This window comes from Pongo pygmaeus, chromosome 13, assembly GCF_028885625.2.
Source record: "Pongo pygmaeus isolate AG05252 chromosome 13, NHGRI_mPonPyg2-v2.0_pri, whole genome shotgun sequence".
NCBI lineage: Eukaryota > Metazoa > Chordata > Mammalia > Primates > Hominidae > Pongo > Pongo pygmaeus.
The window spans coordinates 36,597,207-36,609,674 of record NC_072386.2 but is presented as its reverse complement, the minus strand read 5'-3'; the positions used below and the strand labels follow the sequence as shown (position 1 = coordinate 36,609,674).

The 12,468-nt window shown below is 33.5% G+C and overlaps 1 protein-coding gene across 11 annotated transcripts in view; it reads left to right on the top strand.

The window, feature by feature from the left end:
- FOCAD (focadhesin) overlaps positions 1–12,468 on the top strand; it is a 315,699-nt gene that overhangs the window by 172,066 nt on the left and 131,165 nt on the right. For all 11 annotated transcript variants that reach the window (XM_054501249.2, XM_063650500.1, XM_063650493.1 and 8 more), the window contains 2 exons: positions 8,230–8,364; positions 11,578–11,628. In XM_054501249.2, coding sequence (XP_054357224.1) covers positions 8,230–8,364; positions 11,578–11,628 — 186 coding nt within the window. The remainder of the gene's footprint in view (positions 1–8,229; positions 8,365–11,577; positions 11,629–12,468) is intronic.

Here is a 12,468-nt window from a genome sequence, read left to right as displayed (position 1 = left end):
GTAACAACAATAACTATATTTTTCAGTGTATAAAGTAGGTGTACAGTCGTCTCCATATGGGCTTTACTGGTAACCTTGTGCTGTACATAGAGCAGGTGTTACTAATATTATTTCCATTTTGCAGCTGGGGAAACAGTTTGAGGGAAATTAATGACTTCACCATAGTCACACAGCTACCAAATCAGAGACCTGGATTTCTGACCTTAAAATGTGCTCTTCCCAGCATACCACACTGTATAAGGTCTTCTTTAATCTGTACTGTTTAGTGTTGGTAAGATTCTTGTGGAAGAATAACATGGGAAATTGGTAAGATTCTTGTGGAAGAATGACATGGGAAAAGTATCATTCTTCCTCAGCAACAAAGTATGCATAACATAAACACTTAGGATGAGATGAATTCTTCAGTATCTTATAGACAGACTAAGCAGAACATTCTGAGTCATTTTTACATAAATATTCGTATGCTATATGTGGATGATTTCTAGGTATTATCCCTCATGATTGATTGATTGATTACATGTTTTGCCCCTACTATTCGATGGTAGATTTAGCATTGTAGGCTGGCAGTTTCCTTAGCACTTTTTAAATTCCTGATCTAAAAACCACTGCATACCCATTGATTTGCATTTTTAATAATTCAACTAATTTTCACAGAATTAGTGTTTAAGTTAAACTTGAATGTGCTTTATAAAGAATGGCAATAGACAGCTTTTTTTAATTTAAAAGGAAAAAATGTTATATCTGGAAGAATGCAAGCATTAAACCGTACAAACTATAGTCTAACAAATTTAATTGAGTTATATGGAAAAAATTCTCACAGGAAAAGTTATTTCATCATTATAATTTTACATTTATTTATTAAAACTTTCCCATATATAAGAAATAGTGGTTTAAAATGTTGATACATGGGTAAATAAAATGTATATATTCCTTTTCCTTATTTTTCTAACATTAAATATGAATAATAGTTATTAAACAAATATGATGTCAAGGAACTAGCAGAAGAGATGAGACTGGAGGAATAGATAGAAGGCAGATCATGAAAAACCTTGAAAGCCATGTTAAGTGTTTTTTCCTTGTCTCTGAATAAGTAAATTGTTTTTTAATTTTTATTATTTTTAATATTTAAAATTAAAAAAATTTAGTTATGAGTACATAATAGTTGTATATATTTATGGGATACATGTGATGTTTTGATATAGTCACACTGTGTAATGATCAAATCAGGATAACTGGGGTATCCATCACCTCAAGCATTATCATTTATCTGTGTTTGGAACATTTCAATTATACTCTCTTAGTTATTTGAAAATATAAAATAAATTATTGTTAACTGTTGTCACTCTATTCTATCAAATGCTAGCCCTTATTCTCACTGTATTTTTGTACCCATTAATGATTTCTGCTGTATTCCCCAGCTCCTTGTCACCCTTTGCAGCCTCTGTTAACCATCATTCTACCCCTATATTCTTTTTTTTTAAAACACTTCCACATATGAGAACATGAAACATTTGTCTTTCTTTTCCTGACTTATTTCACTTACCATAGTGTCCTCCAGTTCCATCTATGTTGTTGCAAATGATAGGATTCCATTCTTTTTTATGGTTAAATAATATTCCATTGTGTGTGTATACCACATTTTCTTTATTCATTCGTCCGTTGATGGACACTTAGGTTGCTTCCAAATCTTGGCTGTTGTGAATAGTGCTGCAGTAAACATGGGAATGCAGATGTCTCTTTGATGTACTGATTTCCTTTCTTTTGGATATATTTATATATTCAACAGTGGGACTGCTGGATCATATGGCAGTTCTATTTTTAATTTTTTTGAGAAAACTCCATAGTCTTCTCCATAGTGGCTGTACTAATTTACATTCCTACCAACAGTGTACGAGGGTTCCCCTTTCTCCACATTCTCACCAGCATTCATTATTGCCTGTCATTTGGATAAAAACCATTTTAACTGTGGTGAGATAATATCTCATTGTAGTTTTAATTTGCATTTCTCTGATGATGTTGAGCATTTTTCATATACCTGCTAACCATTCATGTCTTCTATTGATAAATGTCTATTCAGATGTTTTGCCCATTTTTTGAGTGGATTGTTAGATTATTTCTTATTGAGTTGTTTGAGCTCCACTTTTATTCCAGTTATTAATTCCTTGTCAAATTTATAGTTTGCAAATATTTTCTCTTATTCTGTGGGTTGTTTCCTCGCTTTGTTGATTGTTTCCTTTGCTGTGTAGAGCTTTTTAGTTTGATGTGTGATCCTGTTTGTCCATTTTTTCTTTGATTGTCTGTACTTTGGAGGTATTACTCAAGAAACCTTTGTCCAGACTTATGTCCTAGAATGCTTCCCCAATGTTTTCTTGTAGTAGTTTCATCCTTTCAGGTGTTAGATGTATGTCTTTAATCCATTTTGATTTGATTTTTATGTATGGTGAGAGATAGGGGTCAAGTTTCATTCTTCTGCATATGGTTACCCAGTTTTCCCAGACCCATTTATTGAAGACTGTCCTTTCCCAGTGTATGTTCTTGGCACCTTTGTCAAAAATGAGTTCACTGCAGATATGTGGATTTATTTCTTCATTCTCTCTTCTGTTCTATTGGTCTATGTGTCTGTTTTTATGCAGCACCATGCTGTTTTGGTTGCTATAGCTCTGTAGTATAACTTGAAGTCAGATAATGTGATTCCTCCAATTTTGTTGTTTTTTCTCAGGATGGTTTTCCTTATACTGGGTCTTTATTTTCTGTATAAATTTTAGGATTATGTTTTCTGTTTCTGTGAAGAATGTAATTGTTATTTTGATAGGGATTGCATTGAATCTATAGATTGCTTTAAGTAATGTGGACATTTTAACAATATTGATTCTTCCAATTTATGAGCATGGAATATCTTTCAATTTGTTTTTTCTGTGTGTCCTCTTCATTTTCCTTCATCAATGTTTCATAGTTTTCATTGTAGAGATCTCTCATTTCTTTGGTTAAGTTTATTCCTATGTATTTTATTTTATGTGTAGATATTGTAAATGGAATTCCTTTCTTGGTTTCTTTTTCAGATTGTCCACTGTTGGCATATAGAAATGCTACTGATTTTTGAATGTTAATTTTGTATTCTGTGACTTTCCTGAGTTTAATGGTCCTAATTTTGTTTTGGTAGAGTCTCTAGGTTTTTCTAAATATGAGATCATATCATTTGGAAATAAAAATAATTTTACTTTTTTTTTTCCTATTGGGATGCCCTTTCTTTCTTTTGCTTGATTGCTGTAGCTAGGATTTTCTGTACTATGTTGAATAATGATGAATGTGGGTATTCTTGACTTGTTCCATATCTTAATGGAAAAGCTTTCAGTTTTCCCCATTCAGTATTCTACTAGCTGTTGATTTGTCTTATATGGCTTTTATTGTGTTGAGGTATGTTCTTTCTATACCCAGTTTTTTTTTTGAGTTTTTTTTTTTTTATCATGAAGTGATGTTGAATTTTATTGAATTCTTTTTCAGCATCAGTTGAAATGATCATATGGTCTTTGTCCTTCATTCTGATATAACATATTGCATTGATTGATTTGCATATGTTGAACCATCCTTGCATCCCTGGGATGAATCCTACTTGATCACAAGAAACAATCCTTTTAATGTATTGTTGAATTTGTTGTGGTGGCGTTTTGTTGACGTTTTGCATCTATGTTTGTCAGAGATATTGGCCTGTAGTTCTGTTTTTTTATTGTATCTTTGTCTGGTTTTGGTATCAGGGTGATAATGGCCTCATAGAATGAATTTGGAAGTATTCCCTCCTCTTCTATTTTTTGGAATAATTTGAGTAGGATTGATATTAGCTCTTCTTTAAGTGTTTGGTAGAAATCAGCAATGAAGCCATTAGATTATTGGCTTTTATTGATGGGAAACTTTGTTATGGCTGCAATCTCACTACTTTTTATTGGCTGATTAAGGCTTTGGATTTCTTTTTTTCATTAAATCTTGGTAGGCCGTATGTGTCTAAGAATTTATCTGTTTCTTCTGGGTTTTCCAATTTATTGTCTATAGTTGCTCATAATCTTCTCTAATGATCCTTTGAATTTTTGTGGTATTGTATTTTGTGAATGTTTTTTGTAATGTCCCCTTTTTCATCTCTGATTTTATTTATTTCAATGTTCTCTCTTTTTTTCTTAGTCTGGCCAGAGGTTTGTTGATTTTACTCATCTTTTCAGGAAACAAACTTTTCATTTCATTAATCTTTTCATTGCTTTTCAGTCTTCGTTTATTTCTGCTCTGATCTTTATTTCTTTTGTTCTACTAATTTTGGGTTTGATTTGCTCTTTTCTAGTTATTTAAGATGTATTGTTAGGTGGTTTGTTTGAAGTTTTTCTCCTTTATTGATGTAAGCACTTTATTGGTATCAACTTTCCTCTTAGTACTGCTTTTGCTATATCCCATATGTTTTGGTATGTTTGTGTTCTTCATTTGTTTCAAGAAATTTTTCACTTTCATTTTTAATTTCTTCATTGACTGACTGGTCTTTCAGGAGCATGTTGTTTAATTTCCATATGTTTGTATGGTTTCCAAAATTCTTCTTGTTATTGATTTCTACTTTTATTCCATTGTGGTCAGGAAAGATACTTGATATGATTTCCATTTTTATAAAATTTTTTAGACTTGTTTTGTGGTCTATCATATAGTCTGTCTTTGAGAATATTTCATTTGCTCCTCAGCACTTTTAAGATCTTATTGTATGGTCTTTTCATCTTAATTTTAAAAATGTTGGCCGGGCATGGTGGCTCATGCCTGTAATCCCAGCACTTCGGGAGGCCGACGTGGATGGGTCACCTGAGGTCAGGAGTTTGAGATCAGTCTGACTAACATGGTGAAACCCCGTCTCTACTAAATCCAAATAAAAAAAAACATTAGCTGTGTGTGGTGGAGCATGCCTGTAATTCCAGCTACTTGGGAGGCTGAGGCAGGAGAATTGCTTGAACCTGGGAGGTGGAGGTTGCAGTGAGCCGAGATTGCACCATTGAATTCCAGTCAGTCAACACGAGTGAAACTCCATCTCAAAAAAAAGAGAAAGAAAGAAAATATTATTCTCAATTGTTCTTTTGCAGGTAGTCTGTATTTTTTCCCTTTAACTTTGAAGATTGTTGTTTTGTCTTTGGTGTTTAATGGTCATATTATAATGTATTTAGATATAAGCTTATTTGCATTACAAGTTAAGTTAGAGAATTAATGTCTTTTATTAATTTTGGAAATTCTTAGCCATTACTTTTTTGACTAGTGTTTTTTTTCTATTCTTTAAAAAAAATTATTTTGAAATTAAACTTATGGAAAAGTTTAAAGCATATATATAGAGAATGGAGTATTATATGGCAATAAAAAGAAATGAGCACTAACACATATTACAACATGGATGAACCTTGGAAAAGGTACGATAACTGATAGAAGCGAGACACCAAAGAGCACATGTTATATTATTCTATTTATAGGAAATGCCCAGAATAGGCAAATTTATAGAGACAGAAAGTAGATTTGTGGTTGCCTAGATTTGAGGAGCTTAGGGGGCAATCAAGAATGATGAATGATTATGAGTTTTTTTGGGAGGTGATAAAAATGTTCCAAACTTGAATGTGATGGTTGTGTGGCTTTGTAAGTATACCAAAAACCAGTGAATTGTACACTTTACATGAGGAATTGTATGGTATTTGAACTATACATCAAAAGAGCTGTTGTTAAAAGAGAAAATAGATAATTATTTCGTGTTTTTTTCACCCTTCTTCCCTAATATTAACATCTTGCTTATATAACTATAATACAGTTATTAAAACTAAGAAATTAATATTGGTGCAGTGCTGTTAACTGAATTATGGACATGTGTGTTTAAAATGTCCTTTTTCTGTCACAGGATCCCATATTGCATTTATTTGTCACATTTCTGTATTAGCCCATTTTCATACTGCTGATAAAATCATACCCAAGACTGGGCAATTTACAAAAGAAAGAGGTTTAATTGGACTTACAGTTCCATGTGGCTGGGGAAGCCTTACAATCGTGGCCTTTTCTTCTGCCCTAGGAGACTTTAATTGTTTGAGAATAGTGCAAAGCTCTCTTATTAGTTCCTCAGTCTCTTGGCCTTTGTCCCTATTATGCACTGTTTTCTTTGTTTGTTTTGTTTTGTTTTTGTTGTTGTTTTTGAGACAGAGTCTCACTCTGTAGCCCAGGCTCGAGTGCAGAGGCGGTATCTTGGCCCACTGCAACCTCCGCCTCCTGGTTTCAAGCGATTTTTGTGCCCCAGCCTCCCCAGTGGCTGGGGCATATGCCTCCATGCCTGGTTAATTTTTGTATTTTAGTAGAGACAGGGTTTCACTGTGTTGGCCAGGCTGGTCTCGAACTCCTGACCTTAAGTGATCCACCTACCTCGGCCTCCCAAAGTGCTGGGATTACAGGCGTGAGCCACCATGCCAGGCCCAAATGAATCTTTTAAGAATAGCTTTTAAATTGTTTTGTATTTCTTAACTTGAAATCTTTAAAGCCTGCCTTTTCTTTTAGATTTGGTTCCAACTGCTTTGATATTCTAAGTATGCTGTGATCTACCAGCCTTTCCCCACCAATACTCGTGCTTTTTGTACCTATAACATGTTGTTTTGTGTTTGACTTTTGCTTTCCATTTTCTTGTGGCATGGCTGTGTGATTTCTGTTCATTCTTTCTTCAAATCTCTTCTCAAGTCTTATCATCTCTTGATACCCTCCCTGATGACTCCCACCCATTGACTTATCCTCCTCCATAGATTCCTCTTGAAACTATTTTCTGTTGAAATAGTTTAAAGTCATGTCATATACCTTTTTGTTTCCAATAATTTAGAATGATGTATCTTTTTCTTCCTTTACAATAAGGTGTCAAGTTTTTGAAGGATTAGATCATCTTCATATTTTATTGTTTCTGTGAGTACTGTGTACCACTCTGGGTATGCACTTGTGCTGAACTGATAGCTTTTAGAGAATTGGTTTGGGTTTTATTTCAAATGTTGATGATTTATAATATCAGAGTTAGTTCTTTGTGTAAATGTGCCTACTGTCATGCCTGGTCTACAATACTGCCCTTAGGAAAGGTTAGTTGAACCCAAATCATGTAGGGGATCCCAAATCAAAGAGCATTTATTATTCTACTGTTTCACGGGAAGTATAAAGTAAGAGCAAATGCACTGAATCCAAGTTTTCTCAGAAATACTCTGTCTACTGTCTTTCCTTTGAGCCTCTTCTTAATCTGTCTCCTTAAGTATATATTACTCATTTATCTTTGACATTTTTTCATTTACTACCTTATGTAGTTTTTCTAAATAATTTGTATTTGTAGATAGAGATAAATTGTATGTGTTAATTACAGCTTAAAAGAAAAGATTGGAATATTTTAGAAAGATTAATTCTTGTTAAAGCCTATCTAATTGATCTGTGTTTGCATTCTTCCTATCTGAGTCTTAACATTTTCATAAAACATCTATCAGTGAAAAAATCATCAGTGTTAGCTGGAATTGAACTTAAGAAGATATTTGACTATCCATAAAACCAGATATTGAAATGAATGAAGAACACTTGGTTTAAGAAAATTGGGTCAAGTTAGAAATGATACAACATTTTTGCTGGGCTTTAGATTTATTTTATCATTAATGACCTCTTAAAAAACCGGAATTGACTTTTAAGATGTCTTAAATTATTATGTTAAATACTATAGTTATTCTCCTACCTCTGAAAAGCTTGTAAGGTGATTTGAGAATGTTTGATTTATATATATTAATACTCCAATTTTCTGAGTGGTGATATGGTTTCAACAGGGCTGAAAAACTAAAAAATGTGGATACCTGGCTTTAGAAATGGGCTAGCATTATCTTACCTGCTTTGTTTCAGGGGCTGGTTCTTCAACAATATATATAGCTAGATAATCTGGAGTTAATTTTGTGTATGTCGGTGAGAGTGAGAGCTTGTATGCTTAGGAGAGAGTTATTTACTTGGTTAACTAAAAACAAAGTAGTAAAAAAGCAATTGTGGGAGGCAGGCACAACTTCAACAGTTTACATTGGTTTAAGTTATTTCATTTGAGGGGTTGTACCTTATTAAATCCTATCTTCTAGGCATAGTCTTAATTGTTTCTTAAGTTTCCTTATAATAAAATATAATACTCTTAATTAATGGCTTTATATAGGTTGGAGTCTTGTTAGGTGTTGACCTTTCCTATTTGCTTCGCAGGTTGTTTGCATTCGCTCCACTTGGAATGCTCTCTCTCCAAAGCTGAGTTGTGACACAAGACCTCTCATTCTGAAGACACTGAGTGAACTATTTTCTCTAGTTCCTTCCTTAACAGTCAATACAACTGAATATGAGGTATGCACTTGGAGCTCAGCACATTGCCTGTTTCTTCATGGGAAAGATGTGTGTTATAATAACTTTTGGAATAAATATTCCTAATCTTTTGTTGTTGTTGTTGTTGTTCTGAGACCGTGTTGATATGTTTATGGACTCTTAGGAGTAGAAGGATAGCTCCTCATCAATCTTACGTCTAAAACTTATTTACATAAAGGATACCAACTTTTAATTATGAGAGTATTGTCAAGATTTTAAAGTCAATATTGTAAAACTAGTGTTTCCAACATAATAGAATTCATAAAGCCAACCATTAAAAATCATTTTGTTAATGTTTTAAGTTCTAAAAAGTAAGCCACAAAGACGTTAATAAAGGCAGGACAGACTCTCCAAACTTTGTGAATTACTCAGTGTTTGTCATTGTAATGAGTTGAAATACTTGGTGGAAGATTCTTTTTTATAAGATTCATATATTACTGCTTAATATTTTCTTCATTATCTCTTCTTTGAGTGAAATGCATGAGAGGGTAGTGAATTACATTTATGCCTCTACATTCGTAAGCCATATATATATTTTTTTCATGCTCACCATTTTTCCTTTTCCTTCAAAGAGCAGCAGTTGATTTTCACTTGCAGTCTTGGTAAACTTCTAGTTTGATTTAGTCCTTCACAGACTTTGATAAACTGCCACTCCAGCCATCAGATTCCAATAATAGTCCCTTATATGTTTTACATCATCTGACTGAGACAGGCTTAGAAGATACTTCAGCTCATTCTAAATGCTGCTCAATTAATAAAATCAAATTTATCCTTACTGGGCTGTACAATACCTATCACAGTACCTGGTGCATAATCTATATGTAGTAAGTAGTTGTTGAATGAATGATTGAATCAATGCAGAATATTTTAGTTTATTCTTACATGTAGCCTTTTTTTTAGGGTCTTAAAAAAAGAATCAATTTGTGACTGTGAGTATACAGTTCACCAACATTCTTTCTTATGGCTGCAGTTCACAGGCACTTGCTCTTATATTGTCAGAGAGTCCACAGGGCTACTGATAATGAGCTAAGACTAAAAGCCAATGTAAGGCCATATTGGGTATATTTACTTTCTGTCTTCAGAGGCTAAAATCATATACCTTTTGTATTGCTTGTACCTTGAGTTAATCAGATTTTATTACAGGTTAATTTATGAATTGGCTCGTGTGTTGGTTTTTTGTGTTGGCTTATCCATGGTTGTGAATTATCTTTTGGACCAGATTTTTTTTTTTCTTTCAGATTTTACATTCTTTTCCTCTGGTATCTTATATTAGGGTTCCTCTGTTGTTCAGACAGACTGCTTTGGGGCCATTCTCTCCATCTCTTCCTGCCCAGTTAGGGGAGTCTCTTCAGTGAACATAGTCCCCTTAAAAGCAGAAGTGAAGAAATGTAGAAGGGAGAGACCCTCCTTCCTCCTCCCACTTTTATCTGTGTGTGTTTAGATAATTGGTTTTTTAACTACTTAGAATTTGTCTGGATGTGGGCCAAAGTTGAATTTAATTTTTCCCAAAGTGCTTCTTAAGTCATTTCTATCCCTAGTAACTTCATTGCCTTAAGTTTCCCTAAAATGTAGTCCAATCTGTTTACACCAAGTCCATAAAGCATTCTGGAATCTGGCCTCATTAGTGGTCTGTATCCTGCACTCCAATAAAACTAAACCACTTACAGTGTCCTTATCTTCCTCCAAACTTTTCCATTTCTTTTCCTTTGTTCATATTATTCCCTCTATCTAAAATTACTTTCTTTTTCCTCTTTAATTTAAAAATATATTTTAGGAAGAAAAGGATTGTTTTAACTCATCCCATCCTTTGAGAGTTTGTCTGCAAGCTGGAGTCTTTTGTTCCCAAAGTTCTTTATACTGTTCCAAGAACGTTTATTCTATTTTATACTACAGGTATATGTATGCATATATTATTTTCCCCATTGAACTATAGGCTTATTGAAAATAGAGTCCATGATTTAATTGTAGTGTATTTTCTGAATTGCTTTGCACAGTGCTTGCTTCACTTATTCATTGAATCAGAATATATTTATTAAAATTGCACTAGGTCCTAGAGATACTAATAAATATAGTCAACCCTATTTTTGAGTACCTATTCAATCCCTAGCACTCTTACTAGTTTATATTAATTAGTTCTAATCTCTGATAGGAAGGTATCATTTTTTATTGTATTGTTACAGAAAGTAAACCTTTGAGAGGCCTATTTATTTGACAAATATTTATTGAGTATGTGCTATGTTCTAGGCAAGTAACTTGACCAAGACTGTAGTTAAAAAGCTGAGTGAAAGTTGATGTCTGAATCCAGGACTTTCTAGTTTCATATCCTTTGTTTTCGCATTATACCATGTTATCAGTTCCTGCCTTCTAGAAGCTCAAAGGTAGGTAAAGGAGATAGATGTGACTGATGATAATTATAATAACATTTGATGAGCACAGTTAATTAAAGGGCAATGAGAGTGTGGTAGAGAAAATGACAAACATTCTTAGCAAGAATCCAAGGAAATTATTTGTGCTATTGGACTTGGAACCGGAAGAATTAATATACTGTTGCTTCCCTTTGAAGTTTGGGGACTAGAATATGCAAAGGCAAGGAGGTATAGAGGAACCTAATATGATTTAGAAGGGCAAAAAGTTAGATATGGTGGCAATGAAGAAGACCACTGACTGTTGGAAGGTAAATGGCTTTTATGCTTAATCAATTATTTATTACACATTTGTCATCTTTGAGGAACTGTGTGGGCTCTGTGGTTTAGGTCTTTGAAATGAAAAAAACACAGTCACTGCCTTAAGTATTGTACAGCCTCGTAGCGAGTTAGTCATGCTAGATGCTGAGGTGTACCATGTGCCGTATGGCCACTTGGAGAAAGGAAAACTCTCTTCTGGGTAGGCTAGAACAGTGGCATGAAAGAGTGACATTTCTGTTAGTACTTGAAGGGACTAAGAGTAAGAAATGGTTAGGTTTCTAAATTTCATTATCTTAAAATCTTAATGTGTTTAAAATATCCATGTGCTTAGAAGATGAGTTTGTTTCTGAATATTTACATTTTATGAATGATGGGTGAATACACATTAAGTGAATTTCTGGTGGTATTACTTTAAAAGTGACTTAATTTTCATTATTTGCTACTTTGGATTATTTATTCTCAGTTTTAGCTTGGTCTTAACAATTTATTCTTTTGTTTGTTAACTTTTCAGAATTTTAAAGTTCAAGTCCTCAGCTTCCTCTGGACTCATACTCAAAACAAGGTACTATCACAAGGCTTGTCAGTGAATCAGAACAAAGCTAAGGAAATAATTTTGACATTTGTAAAATAAGACTCTTAGGGTAAAAAGTACAACTGCCTTGAAATAATGGGTTCCCAATTTTTTAAAAAAAGTGTGATTTTTCATAAGTTTTGGTTTTAAAAATTATGCTCAATTTATCCCCTTTAATACATTTTTACCATAAAGTGCACTTAATACTTGGTGAATCTGACAGATGGGAAGAGGAACTGTTGATGTTATCTTATATTTTTATGTGGTCTTTCCCCTTTCCTGCTTTGCCCCTTCCCCACCAACAAGCATACCAAACAAACAAAAAGTCCAGTCCATTTTTTAGATGTTGTTTCCAATCAAGGATTATACATAGAGACTGCTGGTGATGTTACACCTAATTCATGGATGAATGAGCTTAGATTCCAAAAGGCTAACTTGCCCTATTAATAGGTGGAGAATTGGAATCCAAACCTAGGCCTATCAGACAGTAACTCCTTATTCTCCTTCTGCTAAATCATACTACTTCATGGAGACTTGAGCAATTATGAGTTACTTTATATTTAATGTTCAAACTAGGATAAAAATTTAGGATTTTTCATCTCCTTGCCCATTTTTAATTGGGTATATTCTCCAGAAAAATATTTAATGCTGATAATTTTTTCCAGTTGTTCTTACTTCCCTTCACAGACTCTTTCACTTTTTTTTGCAATATTTTCTTTTGAAACGAGGATTAAATTTCTCGATCTCTCTTTTGAAATTGCTAGTAAATATCCTTTTAGCTAGGAAAAGCTTTAATACCATTTTCAAAGCACTGACTGTAGAACTTTGGGA